At 51.9% G+C, this 22442-nt stretch overlaps 2 protein-coding genes across 10 annotated transcripts; one reads left to right on the plus strand and one right to left on the minus strand.

The window, feature by feature from the left end:
* The first annotated feature begins 424 nt into the window (after window positions 1-424).
* STX1B (syntaxin 1B) lies at window positions 425-21155 on the plus strand. Of its 6 annotated transcripts, none has more exons than XM_039884467.1 (10): window positions 425-574; window positions 9027-9101; window positions 9304-9403; window positions 9494-9568; window positions 11855-11928; window positions 12304-12412; window positions 12598-12671; window positions 14572-14709; window positions 14816-14926; window positions 20938-21155. In XM_039884467.1, the coding sequence occupies exons 1-10, from the start codon at window positions 545-547 to the stop codon at window positions 21133-21135; spliced, it is 984 nt and encodes a 327-aa protein (XP_039740401.1). In that variant the 5' UTR covers window positions 425-544; the 3' UTR covers window positions 21136-21155. The 6 variants fall into 6 exon arrangements, with proteins under 6 accessions (XP_039740401.1, XP_039740404.1, XP_039740406.1 ...); XM_039884470.1 differs by lacking the exon at window positions 20938-21155 and adding an exon at window positions 16210-18644; XM_039884472.1 differs by lacking the exon at window positions 20938-21155 and adding an exon at window positions 16474-18644.
* HSD3B7 (hydroxy-delta-5-steroid dehydrogenase, 3 beta- and steroid delta-isomerase 7) lies at window positions 18877-22199 on the minus strand. Of its 4 annotated transcripts, none has more exons than XM_039884454.1 (7): window positions 22014-22199; window positions 21492-21660; window positions 21124-21279; window positions 20728-20974; window positions 20552-20651; window positions 20240-20402; window positions 18877-19756 (listed from the first exon to the last, which is right to left on the minus strand). In XM_039884454.1, exons 1-7 carry the CDS (start codon window positions 22164-22166, stop codon window positions 19341-19343), a joined length of 1404 nt encoding a protein of 467 aa, XP_039740388.1. In that variant the 5' UTR covers window positions 22167-22199; the 3' UTR covers window positions 18877-19340. The 4 variants fall into 4 exon arrangements, with proteins under 4 accessions (XP_039740388.1, XP_039740389.1, XP_039740387.1 ...); XM_039884455.1 differs by having other exon boundaries at window positions 20728-20836; window positions 21492-21663; XM_039884453.1 differs by having other exon boundaries at window positions 21492-21663.
* Window positions 22200-22442: the final 243 nt, after the last annotated feature.

Raw genomic sequence — 22442 nt, forward strand, 5'->3', positions numbered from 1 at the left:
CCCTAGGTTAGTCCCTTAATTCATTCCCTTGCCCCCTCTTTCTGCTGTTCCATTCCCACCCCCACTCCATCCCAGCATCTCTGTGCTTCCCGCTGCATCTCCTCTTTCTCTGCAGCTCTCTCTACTTCTTTTGCTCTCCTTCCCCACCCGGCTCTAACTCTCAAGTTCCCCTCCTAGGTCCACTCCCCGGACTACAGCCCCAGGCCCCAGCCTGACTGCTACTTGTGCCCCTGCTCTCCGCCTTCAGGCTCCCCCAGCTCCTCATTCCTCCTTACATCCCTCCCCTCCCCAGCTGACTCCCATCCCACTCCATCCAGGCCTGTTGCCACCAGCCAACATCATGCCAGCTGGCAGAGCCGAGCCTGATCAGGCCTGCCACTGCGGGTCTTCGGCCCCCGCCCCCGGCCCCGCCCCCACCCGCGGCGCCCCCTCCAGCGGCTCCGGTGCCCCAGGGCACCCCCAGACCCCGGCCTCCAGCAGCAAGGCAGGAGGCAGGAGCAGCAGCACAGGCAGGAGAACGAGGAGGAGGAGGAGCCGTCGCAGGATGAAGGATCGGACTCAGGAGCTGCGGAGTGTGAGAGCTGGGGGTGGGGAGAAAATGGGGGGAGGGACCCTAGTATTTGGGGAGCGTGTGGGGGTGGAGTGGGGAAGGTGCTGGAATGTGGGGGCAACTGGAGGTTGGTAGCAGAGGCACCACAGTATCTGGAGGCACCTGATGTTCTCCATGAACCTGCATTTTGGGGATAGTGGCCAGAAGGGAGTGGAAGCCGTTAAGACCCAAAGGGCTGGAGAAGTCTCAGGGGCCTTGGACACCCCACATTTCCAGAAGGGCCTCAGGGTCTAATCTGGGGATGGGAAAGAGTGAATGTCAGGAGAGAATTGGAGGGTGCTGTCAGCCCCAGGCAGATTTACCGAATTAGAAGGATGGGGCTGTTACTGGACCAGGCTGAGTGTAGCGGGAATGGGGGATGAAATGGGGGATGCTATGGAGAAGGACACAGGTCCGGACTGAGATGCCAACACTTGGCAGTGAATGAATTGCGTGTGAGCACACACATGTGTTGCTCTCCATGGGGAGGGGACACCTCTCAGAGACAAGGAGGGAAGGGGTGGCCTTAGGTGGCCAACGGTCTGAGATGGGGTGACCCCAGAGGTGGGAGATGGGGTTGCAGAGGAGAGGGGAGAGGAGGTTCCAGGTTCGGGGCCATGGAATTGGGTTGTGTGACATGGACTGTGCTCTGCTGGGGGAACTGGAGTATCCTGAACAGTCAGGGTGGGCTGACATGGGCCCCTGGTCTGCAGGCCTGAAGAGACCAGGCTCTAGGAGTCTGGCCAAGCAGTTAGTAGTGTTCGGGTGACAGGAGAAGGAGGGCAGCACTGGTGTCTGCAGTGAAGGCTGCCACTTGGAGAGGCTGAGGGATAGGGTCTTGGTGAAAATGGTTTCTGGGGCAGGGAGGATACTGAGGAATTTGGAGAAATGACCTGGGGCCTTGGGAGGCAGAGCCCACAGGCTGTGGTGTGCTCCAGTGTGGTGTTATTTTAATAAAGTACTAGCCCCAGCTGATTTACCCCCATCTGACAGATAAGGAAACAGGTTCAGAGATGGGCAGGAACTTGCCCAAGGTCACCAAGCAAGTGGGTGGGAGGATCAGACTGGAATCTGGGTTTCCTATCTGCTGCACTGACATGTGTCTCTGCTTTTTTAGCCTTTGAAACAAAAGTCTCAACACTGTGGGTAAAAAACTGTCTTTGGAGAGCCCCCTGGATTTGGGAGTGGGGAACCAGGTTACAGAGAGATGGCAGGAAAGGGCTTGGAGGCAAGTGATGGTTGTCTCTAGGGAGAGATGGGTTGGCAAGTGGGAAGGAAGGAGGAACTGGTGGTTGAGGGAGGGAATTTTGAAGGTTCATTTCTTTATTAAACTTTTACCGAATAGGCATCAGGAAAATGACAGTAATAAAAATAACCAACATTCATGTGCCAGCCACTGTTCTAAGTGTTTTAGACATATTAATTAATTGAATATGTACTAGTATTATCCCATTTTATAGATAAGGAAACTGAGGCCCAGAGAGGTTAAGTAACTTAACCAAAGTTACATAGCTGATAAAAGGCATCCAGGCAGTACCAGTGCTCTAAACTACCCTTCTCTCATGATGCAGTTTTCATCTAAAGCAAGTTGTCATCCATTATCTTGTTAGACCCTCACCAATCTCCTGGTAAGGTAGGTAGACTGAGAGACAACCTCATTTTATAGCTGAGGAAACTAAAGTCCAGAGTGGTTAAATAACTCAACCAAAGCCACACAGCTAGCAAGTGAGGAGCCCAGATTTGAATCCAGATTCTCAGCTTTCAAAACTATTCCATGACTCCAAAACCCAGAGAAATGGAAAGTAGTTTTGGGGTGAGATGGTAGAATTGTAGTAGAGAGGGAAGGAAAAGAGATGGAGGAGAAGGCAGGGATGGGAATCCTTATCTGGAGGATACAGGAGACCCTGAGTCAGGAGACCCTGGCCAGAGGTGAGGAATCTTGTCTGCTGGGGCTGCTGGGAGCAGCCAGGTGGAGGAAGTGGGAAGTAGTGTGTAGGAGTGAAGGGGGCTGGGTGAATACTGATGTCTCTGGTGTTAGTCACAGCTCAGGGAAACTGGGGATTTGGGTGGGTGGGGCAAAAAGAAGCTGCCAGACACAGGGAGTGCTGAGGGTCTCTGTCAGGGTTGAGAGCAAAGAGGCTTGGAGGCAGGGGAGACTGGGCAGGGCATGGGAGGCCTGGAAAAGGGGTCTCTAAGAGGCTGAATGGGATGGGGTGGGGCAGTGGCAGGAGGAGATGTCAGCCCAGGGGGCCTGATCAACTTTCCAACAGTGCTTTAGAGTTCCCAAGGCATTCTTAGATCTGTTTATCACAACAGTTGAGGACGCAGATTTGGGAGTCACTGTCTGGATTCGAATTCCAGCTTTGCTACTCCTGTGTGACCTTGGGTAAGTTGCTTAACCTCTCTTGTGCTCAGTTTCTTCATGTGTGAATTGAGAGTAATTCACACTTCGCCAAGTTGTCCTTAGGGTTGAAATTAGTTACTATGCAAAAAGTACCTAGAAGAAGGCCTGTTACCTAGCAATGCTCTATGAGTGTTTGTTATTCCACAGCTGACTTCTTTATTTCTCTTGAACTTCACATCAGCCCCCTGGGATGGGCAGGATGTGACCCTAATTTATTTTGGAGTAAATTGAGGGCCACAGAGGTAACCTGACTTGCCCAAGGTCACACAGCTGTCAATGGCAGAGCTGAGGTTGAACCAGGGTTTTCTGTCTCTGGTTCATCAACTACCTTTGGTTGGGAACTGAGAGGCCCTGGGTTGGAGTGGAGGCTGCGATGGGGAGTTCATCAACTGGATTAGTGTCCCAGGGTTCAAGGACTGGGGCCAGGGATGAAGCTTAAGAGGAGAGGAAGTGGGGCAAGTGAGGTAGAGAAGGTTGGTGGGAGAGAGAAAGCACAAGGAGACATGCTGTGGGCTAGAGCTTGTGAGGAGGCTTTGGAGTGGGAAGTCAGGAGATGAGAGGAAATGGGAAGACTGGGAAATGGGGGCCTGGGGTGGAGAAGCTTGAATCCAAGGCCAGGCGGGAATGGAAGCCGTTATAGGACAAGTCCTGCACCCTGAGGGCGGAGACTGACTCCTCTGTGTAGCACTCAGGTATGGGAAGGGCACAGTAGGTGCTTTGGAAAGGCATACCTAAAATAACATAAGGTAAGAGTGGCCCAGGTATGCAAGAGAGAAGGCAGGGACCAAGAGAACCTGGGTGATAGGTTGGTACCAATCCTTCTGCCTGGAACACTTTTCCCTCTGCCATGAATTCTATGTTCCTCAGATTGTGGCACAGTTAATTCCTTCAGGACTTAGCTCAAGTGTCACTCCCTGACCGTCCTGTATAAAGCCACCTCTGTTGCCCATTTCTGTCACATCTCCTGGTTTATCTCCCTCCTGCTATTTAGCACAATCTGAGATTGTCTTGTTCATTTTTCATTGTCTGTCTCCCTCCACTAGAATGTCAGCTCCTTGGAGGCAGGACCTTCCTGTCTTGTTTACCACTGTATTCTCAGCAGCATCTGGAAGAGAACTAGGCACACACCATATATTCTGTTAAATGAATGAATGACTCTGTGGGGCAGAGGGAGGATGAAGAAGGGAGTAAGTGGTAAGGCAGGGAAGGTGGAGGAGAGAGGTTGGGGTGGGAGGACTAGGCTGGATCATGGGACGAGGAGAGGCCCTGCTCAGGGAGACAGATGGACAGAAGCAGGGGTGCTGTGAAGAGAGGCTGCTGCCTCTTGGTCAAGTGATGCTTGCACCCCTGAGGAGCACGTGTGAGCACGTGTGTGTGTACATGGGCCCCCATGTGTGTTTATACACGCACATACCCACACACTCTGTTTCTTTTCTATCACCCAGTTCCAGTCTCTTTTTGCCTTTTAGTCACCCTCTCACCATCTGTCTCTTTGGTCACTGACTTGCTGGCTCACATTGTCCCTCTCTTCCTTCCATCTATGCACCTGTCTATGTTGTCTCCTGCCACTGACACACACCCACGAGAGGCCTTGGTATCTCCGATGGGGAAGGATTGAAGCTAGAGGCTTGGATCTGGTGATCCTATTCTCAAGGTGGTTCCAGATGGTGCCCAGGATCTCTGCACTCTCTCGTTTAATCCTCTCGAGTGCTTGAGGAGTTGGTGAGCCATCAAGAGCAGAGTGCCTGGGTTCAAAGCCAAGCACCACCCTATCCTCATCCATTAGCTGTAAAATCTTGGGCAAGTTACTTAATCTTTCTATGCCTCAGTTTCTTTTTTCTGTCAAATGGGAATAAGAATAGTATCTATTTCATAGAGTGGTTGTAAGAATTAAACGAGAAATTCAAAGCACTTGTAACAGGGCCAAAGTCATAGTAGTCAGTACATGTGTGTTAGATGTATTTAATTTTTATCGTCTTCATTTTGCACATTGGGAAATGGAGACTTGAATTTTCCATAAAGTGGATTGGGGTACATTTGATCTTTTCTTAGGTAGTCTTATTTGCCCACAGCCTGTTTTCTTTTAGACTGGCCAACTTCTCCCAGAAATGGAGGCTGTGCTCATAGCAGGGGGGACCCTTGGTGAGTGCATGCACAAGTCCACCCATTTAACAGCTGGACTTGGGCCTGGAGAGGAGCTTAGGTTTTCCTAGGGTCATACAGCAAGTCAAGCGGAGGCTAGAATGCCTGGCTTCCTGTCTGAGCTCTTCCTGTAGCCAGGCGCCTCTTACTGGTTTGCTGTCCTGGCCACAGGTGTTTAGCAGTAATGAGGAAACAGCAAACAGACTCTTTGGGGCCAGGTAGGAATAGAAGGGTAGAGGTGAAAGAGCCTGGAATTTAGCATCAGATAGTTAAGGTTCCATCTCTGGCCTTATTTGCTGTGAAGCCTTAGACAGGTCAAGCAACCTCTCTGAGCCTGTTTCCTCATCTGTAACATGGGAGGGGCAAGAAAAATGGCCAACCCTGAGCATCCATTCTTTCTCTGGTAGCATCAGCCATTTTTCTGCTTGTTCTCATTGCCCTCCTGCCCACCAGTTGGGGTTGACATTATTGCCATTCGGCAAATGCAGAGGTTGAGGCTCAGAGGGGAGAAGTCATGTGGCCTTCTAGCTGCTTACCTGGGCAAGTTCTTTAGCCTCTCTATGCCTCATTTTCCTCTTCTATATAAAAAGGGGCTATAATAATATCTACCTCGGGATTATGTGTAAGAATTAAATGGATAAATGTAGCAGAGTACATAGAATCACATCCATAACATGCTATATAAATGTTTGCCATAATTATAATTACGTTGGTCAATGGTCTTCATAGTTTTTTTTTTCTGAAATTAAGAAAAATATCAATACACCTTTAAATTTCTTACATCAAATACAAACTCATGTGATGAGCTAAACTTTACCTAATGGAGAAGCTACATGAACTCTAAGTCTAGGGGAAAAATTGGCTCAAGTCAGAATTTCTTTTTCACCATTGTGTATTTATATTTATTAGCTGTATTCTGCTAGATACAATGACAGTCTAAAAGTTTTTGCTAGTAGATAAAATAATCAAGTCGATAAGAGCAACCAGGGCTGAACATTGTGCAAACTCGACCTAATAATGCAATTGAATGATAGATATTTTAATGACATGTAGAAACTAATTCTGATTACTCATTTATTCATTCATGTTTATTCAGCAATGTCTATGTACCAGTCCCTGTGTAAGCAATGGGGTTAAACAATGAATATAACAGATAGGGCTCTTACTTGCCCATTCAGTGGTCAAAGATAAAAGCTTACATACAGAAAATAAATTATTGAATATCTCTCATAGAGTTTTAGTGAAGATTAAATGTGATAACAAGAAGGTAAGGTCTATGCAGAGGTGCTATTAAAAGGTAATATTTTGCTAGGATTTCGGGGCACATAGCCTAACCCATATTGGGCATTAGCAGGAGCTATGTGAGAGGGGAAATAGCTGCTGACAGAGTTCCCAGAAGGAGGTGGCCTTAGGAGGGGCAGTTGGGGAAGGCATGTGTTAGATGCCTATGATTTCCCAGCCCCTTTCAGCCTGGGTGCCTTCAGGCAAGTCACTTTCCTTTCCCCTCCCTGACATCCCATTCCTTCATCTGTGAAATGGGGGCAATGATAGTTGCTTTGCTTTTCTCATCAGGACTATGGTACTGAGGATCAAAAGAGACTATAGATGCAAAAGTGTTTGTGAACCATAGAGGATTGTTAGGTCTCAGCTCTCTGTAATTATTACATCAAATAAGTCATACTTGAGCCCTCTACTTTTCTTCCTCTGTCAAGGACAAAGAAACAGGTACCAGAGATGCCTCAGGGGATAATCTAAGGGCACTGGCTTTGGGAACAACAGGGGAGATAGAAATTAGACTTCAAGAAGTCTGAAGTCAGCATGAGGAAGGGCAAGAGACAAAACAAGAGAGTTTCTAGGCACCTGGGCCAGTGACAGGCCTCATGACCTGTGGGCAGCTGGGCTGAGGGCTGAGTGCTTGAAGGCAGAGAAGGGGCCTTCTTTTGGTGCTAGGGGAAGGAAAGTTCATGGGGCAGCTGGCTTTTTGAGGACAGAGCATTATGGGAGGCCAGCAGGTCCTCAGAGATGAGCTGAGCATCCCAGAGGTTTAAGGGTCGAAGTCTATCATGGTGGTCCTGGATCAAGTGTAGGCTTAAGAAGCCAGAAGCCCCATCAGGATCCCCAAGACCCGCCTCTACTTCTGGGACAGCTGTGGGCAGAGATGGAGGAGCCTCCCGTTTCCAGTGGATATTTGGGATTGTCTGGAAATTAAATGTAAATGCTAAACACACTTTCTGACATGATGTGGGGCCCAGTGTCTGTGGGGAGAATCCCTGGAGTTTGGGGGCAGGGCTTGAGCAAGAAGCTGGGGTGGCTTCAAGAGTGTCTGGCTGGGTCTCCTCTGGGCTTGTGGGCTCTTTCCGGTGCTGTCAGGGCTCTGCTGATTCCAAGTTCGGTTGGCTGTCTAGATTGCATCTAGGTCCCATCTGGCTCTGTCTAGGTTTGATCTGAGCTGTCTGGGATCTGTATGTGCCGAGTCTGGTTCAGCCTAAGCCTGTCTGGTTTCTGTCAGGTCCTGTCTGCGATCTGCTCGGACCCTATTGAAGTTTTGTGTGAGTTCTCTTTAGATCCCAACTGGCTATTCCCCAGGTAGACGCCTTTTGGATCCTGTCTCGATTTCATTCAGGCTCTGGTGGTTAGCGTCTGTCTGAGTTTTGGCCAGGGTCTTTCTGGAAATCAGGGTGAATTCTGTTTAAATTTCCATCAGGGCTGATTAGGGCTCCAGGTGTAATTAAGCTTGAAGGGCTCAGCTTTTGTTGTCAGACTTCTGTCCCAAGCAGAAGAGTCTTGAGTCAGGAGTGTGTAGCCTTGGGGAGCCCTCCCTGCCCACCTCTCTTTCCCAGCTCTGAATGAGGATGCAGAACTGAGGCTTGGAGGAGCTAGGAGAACAGGCTCAGAGGGCCCTCCCAAATATCCCTGGGGGTGCTGGTGACCGGCTCTGTCCATATGTGTCAGCATTCAGCTTTGCTGTAGGTCTGTGTGCGGTTGACCATCAGCATGTCAGTATATCTCCATGTGGGTGTTAGTGGGCCTGTCTCTGTGTGCCTTGTGTGTCAGCCTTTCTGTCTGTGTCAGGGGTCTGTCTGTCGGTGGAGGTGTGGGTGGGTAAATCCCTTTGTGTCTCTGAGCCCTGGGGGTGGAGGGCTGAGCAGCTGCAGGTTGCAACTGGGAAATCCAAGCAAGTGAGAGTGGGTGAGTGTGAAGTTAGAAGAGGCTGGATGAAAGCAAGTGAGAGTGGCAAGGGGCAGAGCAACTGGAGGGGGAGGGGGATGCAGGTGGGCAAGAGGAGAAAGGCACAGGGAGCAAAGGAGGTCAGGGTGCTGCTTGTTTCTCCTCCAGCCCTCACTGGGCCTGACTGTGCTTGCTCAACCTGGTGTCCGCAGCTGACAGTGAACTGACCTTGCTTCGGGGACAGTGGCTGGAGGGGAAGAGGAGGGAAGCAAAGTAAGGCCTGGGCAGGAGTGGCTAGGGAAAGGGTGGAGAGGGTTAGGTTCTTGGGACTCCATTCCAGACCCCTTCTCAGAGCCCAGAGCCAATTATTGCAAGGCTGATATTTAGCTGGTTGTTACAACATTGAAATACTTCCCTACTGGTTGGTTAATAGTAGCTGTCCTGAGTGCCACCTGCCTCTAGGGTGACTGCACCCACGGGGCCACATCCACTCCTGAAAGGATGCCTTTTGCTAATTCCCTCCAAGGTGTCCTTTAGGCTGTCATCTACCTGGCCCCCAGGACCCTGTTCCACAAGATATCCAGTGTCCATTCTGACTGCTTGGGGCCCTTGCTTGTGCCCTCTGCATGTACTCCACTCAGATCCTTGCTCTGAGCCTAAAGCTGGAAGCAGCAGGACCAGGGCCGGGGCTGCTTATGGTCTCCATCTTTCTTTGCCTCCCAGGCAAAAGACAGTGATGATGAGGAGGAGGTGGTCCATGTGGATCGGGACCACTTCATGGATGAGTTCTTTGAACAGGTAACTGAGCCTACAATGCCCCCAGACTCAGAACACGGCCCTCAGCCGACAATTTCCTTCTCTCTGTCCCCCCCGCCCCCGCTCTTTGGCATTTTACCAGTCTCTCTGGGTCTGGCCCATTTCCCTGAACACTTACTGAGCCCCCTGGAAGCCTTTGTCTGGCCTAAAGACTTGGCTGGGTATAGCCAATTTGCTGCCCCAGGTGGAAGAGATCCGGGGCTGCATTGAGAAGCTGTCAGAGGATGTGGAACAAGTGAAAAAACAGCATAGCGCCATCCTGGCCGCCCCCAACCCAGATGAGAGTGAGTGCTGCTGCGGGATGGCTGTGGGCTGGGGGGAGAAGGAGTCTGGGGTCGCACTCAGAATTCTCATCCACCCTGCCTCCCACGCAGAGACCAAACAGGAGCTGGAGGACCTCACTGCAGACATCAAGAAGACGGCCAACAAAGTTCGGTCCAAGTTGAAAGGTGAGGACTGCGATCCCCTGACTCAGGAGAAAAAACTCTGCCTTCCAGTGGACCAGACAGACCTCTCTATCAGGAATGCCTACAGACTTCTAAGAGCCAGATTCCTAAACAAAACCCCAGATTTCCCTCCTTGCTCCAGATTCTTTGGAGAAAGATACACAACAGGGAAATTAGGGAGAGAAGGCTAATTTGCATATGAGCTCTGCTGGTTCCATCAGCATGAAGGTCCACCATAAAAATATAGTCTTCCAAGTGGCATTAGTTTCATTAAGGCCTCATTTCTCTAGAACAGGTGCCAGGCATAGCACTAAGCACCTAGTAGGTGGGTTCAGCAAATGCTTCTGAATTGGTTATCTTCAGCTCAGGACAGATTGGGCTGTATGGCTGACATCAGAGGCTGGCAAGCTTTCTGGAGGGACTTGCCAAGGGCTCATGTATTCGTTCTAATTTAAGGACTTGGGTGCTGGTAATAACCACCTTCCCCCGAAGCAGTGTGGGTTGGGAACCTCCTTGTCTGTGGCGCCAGGGGAATCGCAGTGTTACCGTGTTGCTAATTTGTATGCTTATGGTAATTCAGCGTTAGAAAACATTTGCCAAGCACCTACTCTGTCCGAGGCACATTGCTTGGGGAACTGGAACTATGTCAGCTGACTGGCCCTGAGCCCTCTGACTGTGGTGCAGGGAGATGAAGACAGGGACTTGATGCCCTCCTGGTCTCAACAAGAGGCCATGTGTTAGCCTCCAGTGCTGATCTGTAAAAACAAACCTTTTGCACTCAGGAGAGTGTGCTGGAAAGGAAAATGACCTAAGCTGGGAGCACATGAAGTGCAAATCCAGACAGAGGGAATCCAGTTTACATCATTAGCTCATTCTAAACAAATACCCTCAGCTTCCTCAACAGTACAGTAAGAAAATCTGAAGCAATCTCAAATCTGGCTTTTTTTTCGGTAGCAAAATCTTTTTTCCCTCCCCATGAAATCTTACTAAGAACTCCCATACATACAACACATAAAAGTCAGGCCGTTTTGGGTGGACTGGGGGTGGGAGGCCCTGTACTCCTGAAGTTTCTTCTCAAAAGCTGCGTTCCGTGGAATAGTTTAAAAATCCCTGGGCACAGTGATTTCTTTGGGCCCATTCAACTCTGACCTTAATAGTCTCTATTAGACCATGAGGAGGACTCCATGGTTCAGGGGTTCAAGTAGAAATAGGAAAAGTGGTGTAGAGAAGCTGACCTTCCAGACCTCCAGAAAAAGAAAGAAGATGCTCCATTTTCCACTAGCTATGTGGTGGCACAAGCTCAGGCTTTGCGTTGTGACTTTGAGTGACTTATTTTACCCATTTGAACCTCAGTTTCTAGTTTTAAACATGGGCTGACATCATGGAACTCCCAGGACTGTTGTAAGAAGTCAATGAGACCCCATCCTTCAGGACTGGGCCATAACCCCAAGTCCGACAATAGGGTCCCAGCCTGGGCTGGGTGTGTGTTCCTGTGCTTTTCCTGCAGCAACTGGGCCAGAGTTGTCACTTAGGCACTGCCTGACATTGCTGGCAGGGAGTGTGCAGGTGCCATCCAGCCCTATACCTCCTCTACTGCTAGGAGAACAGAAGTGATGTTCTCAGGAGGCCCGTCCAAGTCTGAGAGGGCCTGGTGACTCATCCCTGCTGCGTTTTTCGAGCACCTCAAGCTCTTTTATAGAAAATCTGAGTGTCAGGAGTGCATGATCCAGAAGCAGGAATCCCAGTTAATCTGCACACTTTTCCAGAACATGGGAATTCCCAAGACAGGGATCACCCTGTAGGGCAGGGGGAAAGCTATTTTCTCTGTTGGAACATGCATCCACTCACCCTAGAATTTTCCAAAGAAAGGGTGGCCACTAGAACCTGACCCACCTGGAAGAAAAATCCCAGTGTAGGTTCCTGCCCCTTTCCAGAGGATTTAGGAAATGGAGTTCCTTGCGTACAGGGGACCTTCACGGTGGACTGGGCCCACACCCTCTCGTGGGACTGAGCTGCAGTTACAGCTATGGGACTCTCCAAGACCCAACCTTTCCGAAAGAACAAATAGTCCCCTTCTGTCTGGTGACTCACGGACCCTCAGTCTCCATCCTCCTACCTTCCGGACTCCTGCCTCTCACTCTGGATCCTTTACTGTCAGCCCTCGCCACGGGTGTGACATCTCTTCACAGGCCTGGGGCCTGCCTCGGGGTGTCGGCCCCTCATACGTCCCGGACCCCCGCCCCACACGCCCCGGGTCTCCCGCGGGTCACTGCGTCCTCTCTCCCGCAGCGATCGAGCAAAGCATTGAACAGGAGGAGGGGCTGAACCGTTCCTCCGCAGACCTGCGCATCCGCAAGACCCAGGTAGGAGGCCGCGGCCAGACGCGGGTGGGACCGGGACCGGACTCGAACCGAGCAGGGGAGGAGCCGGGCGGGTTGGGGGTGGGTGGGCCAAAGCAGAGCTCGGGTACCCGACCTGGCCAAGGGAAAGCCGGGGCGGGGCGGGGGCGAGCTTTGGGCGGGGCTATAGCGGAGGGCGGGAACGGATCACTTCTTTCCCTAGCCTGGGCCGCCGCCTGTTTGGGCGTAGGATAGGGGGACAGCTGGTAGGGGACTGTGCACTTGTGAGGAATTGGGATCGTGGCGTGATTACCCCTCCTACCCATTCCACTCCTGCGCTGCCGGCTCACCCCCTTGCTGTGTGCTCCCTGCCTCCTGTTATGTGTACCCCCATCCCAGCACTCCACACTCTCCCGGAAGTTCGTGGAAGTAATGACCGAATATAACGCAACCCAGTCCAAGTACCGGGACCGCTGCAAGGACCGGATCCAGCGGCAGCTGGAGATCAGTGCGTGTTCCCCACTCCAAATTCCCCAGGCTGGCCCAAGCCTCCTTCCAGGCCCTTCCTCCACGTGGAGGGAGTGCCTGGCCCAAGGCCAGTGGAAGGGTGGTCTCCCGGGTCCATGCCCCATCCCACCACCTCAGGCCCCCAGGCTGACGCAAACCCTGAGCGCGGAGTACTTTCCCCTGCAGCTGGAAGGACCACGACCAACGAAGAACTGGAAGACATGCTGGAGAGCGGGAAGTTGGCCATCTTCACAGATGATGTGAGGCCCGGGTGGGGGTGGAGTCTGTTTTTGGAAAGCATTTGCCTCTCCTCCCCAAACTTGGGTTGAACTCAAGATCCTAAGTCCACCCTGGATTTACAGGCAGCGGAGAGCCTGGATCTGGAACTGGGGAATACCATGGGGGCAGAGCAGGAAGGTACTCCCATAAAAATGCAAACAGTAGTGTTCCGGGACTGTTCTAAGCTCTTTATGTATTTACATTAACCTACTAAACTCATTTAATCTTCACCACAACCCTCTGAGGGAGCCACATATCAAGGATGAGGAAATCTGGCCCAAAGAAGTTCACTAACTTGTGGAGGTCACACAGCTGGGGGCAGAGTCAGGATTTGAAACCACAATCTAGGTTCAAAGTCAGGACTCTTCAGTACTAAGTACATGCATGACTCCTTACTGATGCAGTCATTTCACCAAGTGACTAATTTGCCTGCATTTTGAAGATTTTTTAAAAACCTGTTTTAGTTTTGCACACTGCCTTGTCCTTGTCATCTTATACATGAATGGTCAGGCTTCCCCCAGCTGTAGTTCTTTCCCTTTGTTAACTTTTGCCCTGGCCTGCCCAGTTCTCTCTATTTCTGCTTCTGGTGATGGAATGGCTCTGTTTAAGATTTCTAGACCAGGATTAAAGTAGGTTCAATGACTGTCTAGCAGTTTTCAGCAAATTGTTACCTAGGTAATTGGTCTTCGTTAAATTAGCTTTGAGCAAATTGATTGTGGGCAGTTAGCTTAGAGCCCACCCAAATAGCTCTGCCTAGGCTGTCTGTCTGTCTGTCTGTCTGTCTGTCTGAGAATGGAGAAAAGCCTAGTGACTGGTTCTAAGAAGACGGGGCTGATCCCTGCCAATTAAGCCACCATCATTGCAGTGGAAACCCATCTTTACAATTCAGGGTGGTTGGTACCTTGCTTGAATGCTGTGCAAGATGCAGATAGCACCTAAGGTAGTAGTTAACTTCTAGAGTCAGGGGAAGGCTTCCTAGGAAGTGGCGTTGAATTGTGCCTTAAGAGACAAGGAGCATTTGGATATGGGGAGATGGACAAGGGGCATTTTAGACAAAGGAAACATAATGAACAAAGACAGGAAGAGTGGACCACTTGCCAAAAAGCCATTGGAGGATTTTGGCTCTTATAGGATATGCAGGAGATGAGGGCAGAAAGGGAGCCTGGACCTTGACTGCTAAGGCAGAGGTGTGTAGCCTGTGGGTAATGGGGAGCCCTGGAGGGTTTTAGAGCAGAGGAGTGGCTTGGTGTGGTTTAAACAGTGAGTGGTTTGGGAAGTGAGCAGCCTGGTTCAGGCCAGTCATCTGTGGGGATAAGGTTGGAGTCTCTCTGTCACTGACTCTTGAGGCCTGCAATGCACTTTTTTATTATTTTCCCCCATCTCATGTCTTGGGAGCTCCAGGGGACTTGTGAGCACATTGCCTTTTCATCTGGGCCTCCTTCTCTGCTTTGCTGTGTCCTCTTTTATGACCCTGTCTGCCTCTGACCATATGGGGGCCACTGTACTGGTGGGGGCCCTGGACCCCTTGTCTCCTTTTACAAGTCTTCCTTGATGTGTGTGACAGAGGCAGCCCTGGGCTCAGGACAAGTTTTACTTCTTGTAATTTAACAAACTTCTCTTTAGTGCTTCATGTGTGCCAGGTATTGTTTTAATCAATGAATACATATTATCTCAATTAATCTTCATAACAACAATGAAATGGGCACTGTTATTATCCACATGTTCTAGGTGAGGAAACTGAGGCCCAGAGAGGTTAAATGATTTGCCCACGGTTACAGCTAGTGAGTGATAGCCATATTTTAACACAGACACTCTGGCTGCAGAGTCCAAGCTCTTATAGGGGTGAAGGATGGTTTTCAGTGCCTCCCCCCATTGCCCTAGATCAAAATGGACTCGCAGATGACGAAGCAGGCGCTGAACGAGATTGAGACAAGGCACAACGAGATCATCAAACTGGAAACCAGCATCCGAGAGCTGCATGACATGTTTGTAGACATGGCCATGCTTGTGGAGAGCCAGGTACTGCCTCTGCCCTCTGCCACACCATCTGGGAGCCTCCCTCAGCTTCCGGGGGTTCCCCGTTTCAGCCCAGTCCCACCCCTCCCTGTGCACATCGCCTCTGCAGGGTGAGATGATCGACCGCATTGAGTACAACGTGGAACATTCCGTGGACTATGTGGAACGAGCTGTGTCAGACACCAAGAAAGCTGTGAGATATCAGAGCAAGGCCCGGAGGGTGAGCCGGGGAGGGAGGGCCGGTGGGGCAGGTGGGCCCTAGCTGGGTGGGCGGGGCTGGGCTCAGGCCAGGGCTGAGGCAAGTGATGAAATCCCCTGAAAGGCCTTATCTCTGGCTCTGACCTCTTCCTTTTTCTGTTTTCTCTCCTCTCTTCTTTTTCCTCATACCTTCCTCCCCCATTGCTCTGTCTTTATCTCTCTGTCTCTCTCTGTCTCTCTGTCTCTCTCTCTCCTCCTTTTGCCCCATTGCCCTTTCTGCCTACAGAAGAAAATCATGATCATCATTTGCTGTGTGGTGCTGGGGGTGGTCTTGGCGTCATCCATTGGGGGGACACTGGGCTTGTAGGGTCCCCCATCCCTATCTCCCCCAGACCCTTCCCCCACCACATCGGGAGCAATACCCCACCATCCTTGCTCCATCCCTGCTCCAGGTTCACATCATCAAGACAATTGAGCAGCCTCCTTCATCACCTCTCACATCAGACCAACAAGGCATATCAATCCCTGGACATCACCGTGCCATGGACCACCTATCATCATACATAATAGTGATTACACTTAAGACAGACCTAGGCAGCTCCCTTTTCTACCTCTTCACAGACTTGATCTTACCATGCTTGAGACTACCTCGCTCGCATATACAGGATACATGCATTACCCAAATATGCATGCTGATGTGTATGTGGATACTTAATAATGCAGGTGTGTAGAAGTACCACATCGCCTTTCTTAACCCAACCTCAAATCTGTGTGTTGTCTGAGCTTTCCTCCTTTGCTCAGCTGTGTAGACTGTGGCCAGGTATAACACAGCAACCCACCAAGCCCCGTTCTGTCTTCTGTGAATAGGGGTATTGACTAATGTGTGTGTGTGTGTGTGTGTGTGTGTGTGTGTCCCCACAGATCCCTGGATACACAATTGGCGTACATGGAATTTTGTGTTTGAGTGTTTGAATCTAATGCAGCAGCACTTCTTCTACTGACACCCACCTCCACCCTGTCACAAATCGGGCAGGTTACGAGTGTACAGAAGCTCACACCCACATTCCCAGAGGATCTAGCTGTACCCCAGCATGACGTAGAACAAACCTTCCTGGCTTAGTCACCCCAGACACATGTCCCAGGGAGTGTGTGTGTGTGTGTGTGTGTGTGTGTGTGTGTGTATTGTAAGCTTGGAGTTCAGCCAAGATGAATGGAAGTATATACTTATAAATAACCTAGCTTAGCTTGTAGATACATGTACATTTCCCCCAGCAGGTGATGTGAGAAATACTGTGTGTGTTTCAGGATGTGCCTGAAGTGGTGGTGGGTCTTCTCAGAGAGAGCCCTCCATATTGTGCACTGGACACCTGTTTTGGGTAGGCACAGAAATCTATATTTCTGTTATCTAGAATATGTCTGTGTGAGTGTTTGTGTGTGTGTACAGGTGCTTTCTATATGTGTTTCTGCCCCCCTATGTATTATATGCATACACACATTTTTCTCTTTAAGGACATGTGCCCTGTCCATGTTTGTTTATACAGATTTATTTGCCCCTCCCTCTCTCCCCAGAGCTGCTGCCCAGTATCTGGGATGGCCACACAGTGCTACATCAACATTGTGCAACTGGAGCTTCCTGCCCTATAAGATCTCAGAGGCCCTGCACACACATGCCCAGATGCTTATCTTTTTTTGTATCTCTGCCAGAGGATAGGCCTGCACCCATGAGAGCTGGTACATACATGGGCTCACACATGCATAGGCTGAGGAGGCCTCATGTAGGTGGCCACACCCAAACACACACATACACACTGGAGCACATATGCATGCTAACATGGGCATGGTGCCCATACAGGCCCGCACCCATTTGCACAGGAATGTCTCCGGGAAGGGCTATTGTGAGAATATTACCGATGAGGCCAATATCAAGGGCTCTCCCAGACAGATTGAAGATGAGAACATTCCTGCCTTCCACACACTTACCTCAGAACTGGGAGAGGCCAGTATTTTTCCCCACCACCCCATCTGATGTTCTGGGCTCTGCCTCAGGGATCTTGGGTTTGGGGAACTGCTTATTTCAGACATACTGGAGTGGCCAGTATGGCAGCAGCTGCTTGAGGTGAGCCAAGTCCCAGGATCCACCCCCTGGACACATCTGCTAAAATGTCTGCAATAGCTGCTCCCCCACCAGGGTGAGACTGAGGGTGGGACACAGGCCTGGGTTTCTGATGGCGAGGAAAGGGCTAACTCCTTTCTGATGTAGACAGTATAGGCACAAGTATATTTGTGCGTTTGGTGGCAGGTGGGAGGTTCATGGGCAAAGGACTATGTTAGAAGCCACCCAGTCCATGGCCGAGAACCATGGACACACATATATACAGGACTGAACACACAAGTACAGGAACGTGTCCTGCCCTGGGGTTGGGCATACATGTGCATAGGGTGAAGGACACGAGAGTGTGTGCAGACTGTTTCCCAGGGTCCCACTGTATGTGAGTGTGTGCGTGTGTGTGTGCGTGTGTGAGTGTGTATGAGAGAATGCAGATATGACCTTCTGGAACGCATTACCCTCCTCATCCCTATCCCAGCTCAGATAGCTAACCTCTTCCCTACCTGGCTGTTTGGACCCTGCCTGTGTGTGGCCAATACATGTAACCTCCAAGGTGGGCTGTCCTGAAGAGGAACACCTGCCTGTCTCTTCCTCAAATGCCCTTCCGCAGGAGAGGAAGTTTGCCCCGTGCCTGACTGCAGCGCTCCTGCCCCTTTCTTAGGCTTCTTTGGGAACATCAGAGCAGGCCTCAGCATTCCTCCACCCCTTTTTCCTTCTTGCTGCCCAGCCAGGACACTCTTTCGGCCCAGGTGTTTCTGGAATTCCCACAACCTTGGGGCCACAAGGAGAAGGGTGGAGCCATGGCTAAAGTGATGCTGCTGCCTTCTGGAGTGGCATTAGGCCCATAGCTGCCCATCTCTGGGCCTCAGTTGGACCAGAGGATCCCTGAGGGTCTGCTATGCTCCAACTTCCACAAGTCCCACACATCACATGATGTGTCTGTATGTGTGCTGGTGTGTTGTCTGGGGGCTAGTGTCTTTTGCACGTTCTCAGAGGAGTGTGTGCTGCCCACCTTCCCCATACCTACAACCATGGTGCCCTGTGGGTGGTCTCAGGCCTGGCCAGGGCTCAATGCTTCCCCTCCCCCTTCCTAGCCCTGCCTCTCCTGAAGCACAATGCGTGTGTCCATCCCATGTGCCTGTGGGTTGACACCTCGAACGTGTGTACATGATGTGTTCTATGAATTCACCCAGCCCCCCCAGCCTGCCCCGCAAAGGACAAAATGGGTGGCCCCCGGCTCCCTTCTGCCGCACCTGCCCCTGCCCGCTGTGCAGCTGTGTGCGTTGGCGTTTCCGTGTTGCTGGCGTGTCATGTGATGTAGCCGTGTTTGCTGACATGAGCCCCTGCCCCTTCCGTCTCTCTGTTGGTTTCTAGAGCTCTTTCCCTCTCCTCCCCAGAGAAGACAGGACTCTTGGGGCCTGGCTGGGGGCCCAGAGCCAGGCCACCCTCTCCTGTTAGCCTTCAGAGATCAATTTCTCTCTATTGGTGACCAAGTTGCAAATGGATAAAACACAGGAAAATTCTTCCCTCTCTCCCTAGCCCTGCATGTCCTGTCCCCAGAACCCCCCACCCCCACCCTGGGCCAGGTCGGGCCCCATGGGACGGGAGAAATAGCAACCAATCCAACAGCGGGCGTGCTTTGTGCTCACTTCCTTCTGTCCCCACATGGGACGGGCGCCGTGGGGAGGGGGAGACACGTGTGGGGAGGTGGGCCGGGTAGCTGGGCAGGTGACTGATTATAGGCGTGGATAAGGAGTTTTAATCCAGGGCTTGGGCAGGCTCAGAATTACTGGGGCATCCTCAGGCAGAGATCTAACAATATTGCAGGAACCGAATTTGGGTGCACGTATGGGAAGAAATAAAAATACACAGATTTCCTCAGCTTTTATTGAGGAGAATTAAAAGATAAATATCTAAAGGTGGTAAATGTTTTAAAATAATGGGAATATATTCCCCCCCAAGGAGGGACAAAGGTGGTAGGAGAAGCAAGAAAGCCTCTTCATTCTAAATCCAGGCCTGAGGATCATGTTTGGACATCAGAGGTCACCACTTCCTACTTAAAAAGCAAAGGGATGGGGCAGTTGAGAACATCAAGGAAACCAGACCCTCACCAACCAGCCATCAGGCCTGGGTCGAGTGAAGACAGTCCTGCCCTAGAACTTAGAGGCATCAGGACACAGACTCAAGGCCCCTGGATTTAACATGTGGAGAGCTCTAGGACAGCCCCTTCCCCCAGCTCTAGAATGCAGCCTTCCCTCCCCACCCAGGGTTCGAGTGCTCTGGACCTGGATGGATGAGCCCCTCTGGGCTCCAGGTCCCAGCTCCACTGTCACTGGGCTGAACCATCCATGGCCTGCACCCAGCGAATGGTTCGGGTCCGGCTGTCTTCCCATGAGAACAAGGGCTCGTAACCAAAATGGCGCTGAGCCTTGTTGGTACTGACGGTGAAGGTGGTGTTGGCCACAGCCAGCGTATAGGGGTTGAGCAGGGGCGCATAGAGCAGCAGTGGCCGCAGCAGCCACTGCAGCAGGGCATTGAGGGCAGCCAGAAGCATCAACAGCCAGTAGGGCAACAGTGGGCGGGTACCCACCAGCCGCAGTCCACAGGGGCCCAGGAACTCCATGTTGAAGTCTTCGTAGCTCTTATAGGGTGATTCGTCATAGCAGAAGTACACCTGGCCACCCATTAGTGCTGCTCGCTGCTCTAGCTCCCGGGCTACCAGCACATGCATCCAGGCCACGTTACCTGCCAGTGGAGGAATGCGGGGTGGACATGCCCCTAAGGATCCTTTTGACCACATAGATACTTGTCTCCCAGGCCAGCCCATGTACAAGCCACCTCCTCTTTGGGCCCATGTAGATGCCGCCCACATAACTACAGCCCTGGTAGAGGTTGTTTTACCCTGGCCGCTGTAGCCACTTGCTATCTTGGGCCAACCTGTATGGATGCTGGTCCTTCTTTTGGTCCCATGTAGATGCTGCCCCTCTCCTCTCCTGGGCAGATGCTACTCCCATAACTATAATCCTCTCCTCAGCCTATGACATGTTTTTTGTGTACCTTCCTAACTTGCATGGATACCGTTTCCTCTGGCCTGTGCAGACAATGCCCACATATCGTAGTCTGCCTTGGCCAGTGTATAGACTGTCCTTTTCTGCTCCTGCCCCTCCACCCTGAATCACATGGGCCTTTCCCTTTCTTAGCTTTCCCCTTGCCTCACCTGGGCCTTACCTACATAGACCCGGCCATGCTCCACAGAGGCTGGGATGGCCCGGAAGAGCCGGCCTCCCAGGCGCAGACCCTGGTAGTAGATATCCCTCATGATCTGGTGGCCTTCGCCATAGATGCCGGTGGGACGCAGAGCACATGTCACCAGAGGCAGACCCCCACGGACCTGGGGACAAAAGGTAGGCACTGCCAAGACCTAGGAACCAGTGGTCCGCACTTTGCCCTAGCCTCCTCAAGCTGGAGATGTAAGGGAGCACCCAGGGCAAGATGCAAAGCCTGGCTGCCTGTGGCTCTGCATCTCTTCTCCAGTCTTACTTTCCTTCCATTGGCTTTCAGGACCAGCTGCTCAGCCAGGGCCTTGCTGTGAGGATAGGGGTGTCTGTGCACTGCTTCATATGGGGTGTCCTCATTGCCCCTAGAGTGGGAGAGGGAAGATTCTTAATGCTAAAGGGAGATGGGGCTCTAAAGTACTGGGGGGAACCTCAGCTCACCTGTAAAAGGGATGGCCTTTGACGTTGGGCCCCACAACTTCCATGCTGCTCGTGTAGACCAGGAACTGTGTTCCAGTCTGCACACAAGCCTCAATCACGTTCTTTGTGCCTGGGGAGGCAGGGTATGTATCCAAACTGAAGCTTTCTCCCTCTGCATTTTTTCCCTCCCCATTCCAAATCTGGATGAGGGCACATGGCTTCCTTCCCCAGGTCCATGGAGAACCACAGCAGGTCGACGAGGGCTGGCCTGCCATTTCAGGGGCAGGAGTGCACACAGGACAGATTGTCACAGAAGAATCACAGAGGTCAATGTCAAAGGGGGAGCACAGTCAAGATCAGGCCATGTGCCGGGAAGTGTTAAGTACATCATTAGAACAGGCCAGGGGAGTACCTCACCCTGCACGTTGACCTCATGGATGGTCTCAGGACTGGCCCTCCCAAACACGTCCACCAACCCGGCTGCATGGATGACCACGTGAGCTCCAGCCACTGCTGCTATCACCTCATGGGCCTGGGTCACATCCCCCTGGATGGCATTCACCTGCACGGGCCCTGGTAGGGGGTAGGGGCAGCCAGAGGCAATGTCAGAGCTGGGGCTACCAGCCAGCTGTTGGGTTCAGCCTACACCCTTGGGAGCCATGTTCCCAGTGTGACTCATTCACCCCATCCATGTGCACTGGAGGACATAAACAAGCATCATCTTTTCCACCACAGTGAAGGGAGTTCGTACCCTCCCCCTCGCACTCCCTCCCTATCATGATCACCTGTCTTCAGCTCCTCTACCCAGGGACCCAGTTGCAGGTCAAAGATCCGTAGCTCACGGAGCCGGGGTTCTCGCTGCAACAGCATTCGCACCACATGCTCCCCCAGGAAGCCACAGCCACCTGTGACCAGGTACACCAGCTTCTGGGCTTGGGCAGAATCTGCCATGTCCTGCTGGGGAGAGACCCTGGCTCACCTGGGTTGCCTGCTACCAACTGCCCCAGCAGCCCACCTGTTACTCCTTGAAGAGGCCTCTGGCCTAGTGGACTAGAACAGTAACCCGGGGGCCAGACCTGTTCCTGGTGGCTACAATTGTGGGTATAACAGTCGGGCTACCTGCCCTCTGACTCTGCCAACTGCAGTTACCGAGATAAGAAAGGTGAGGGCTTGGCATGCCCCAGGAAAGGCTCAGGGTTTGAGGTGGAGGGGGAGGTTCTGGGACAAGAATCAGGGAGTTGGGGAGGGAAGGGAGAGTAAGGTGGGTTGGGCTGGGAGAAGGGACCCCTGACATCCCCTTTGCCTACCTGCAGCCACTGTCCCAGAGTGCTCAAGCCGGCCGCGGAAAGGCTGTCTTCTTGTTTTCTGGGCCAGTCGGCCAGCGACTCATCGTAGTCCCCCTTCCGCTTGCTCCTCCCCTCATGCCCATTCCAGGAACAAACCAGCCTCCACCCCTCCATTCCCGACTCTTGCTATAGGGCGCCCCCTGGTGGTTACTGTGCTCCACTGGCGTCTGGTTCCAGCAAAGAATTTGGGGGGCAGGGGCATGGGGAAGCCAGAACCTGCTCGGTGGGCACTGAGCGTTTGCAGGCCTCAGGATGGAACAGGCAGGGTAACCTCACTCTTACTGCATGACGTCAGTCCTCCCCTCTTGCTGGATTTCCCAGGAGGCCAGAAGCCCAGCAGCAGCTGTGGTTCTGGGAAGGGAAGCCTGACCTTGGTCAGCTCTGGCCGGC

This window comes from Pteropus medius, unplaced genomic scaffold (genome assembly GCF_902729225.1).
Source record: "Pteropus medius unplaced genomic scaffold, Ma_sr-lr_union100, whole genome shotgun sequence".
In the NCBI taxonomy this organism is placed as follows: domain Eukaryota; kingdom Metazoa; phylum Chordata; class Mammalia; order Chiroptera; family Pteropodidae; genus Pteropus; species Pteropus medius.

Bases quoted from the DNA above. Each gene is read 5' to 3' on its own strand.
- STX1B (XM_039884467.1), top strand. From the start codon at position 545: ATGAAGGATCGGACTCAGGAGCTGCGGAGT. The intron at 9,102-9,303 runs GTAACTGAGCCT...TTGCTGCCCCAG, and splicing joins TGGATGAGTTCTTTGAACAG to GTGGAAGAGATCCGGGGCTG. The intron at 12,413-12,597 runs GTGCGTGTTCCC...TTTCCCCTGCAG, and splicing joins CCAGCGGCAGCTGGAGATCA to CTGGAAGGACCACGACCAAC.
- HSD3B7 (XM_039884453.1), bottom strand. From the start codon at position 22,166: ATGGAGGGGTGGAGGCTGGTTTGTTCCTGGAATGGGCATGAGGGGAGG. The intron at 21,280-21,491 runs GTGATCATGATA...ACCCCCTACCAG, and splicing joins GGTAGAGGAGCTGAAGACAG to GGCCCGTGCAGGTGAATGCC. The intron at 20,652-20,727 runs GTGAGCTGAGGT...CTCCCACTCTAG, and splicing joins AAAGGCCATCCCTTTTACAG to GGGCAATGAGGACACCCCAT.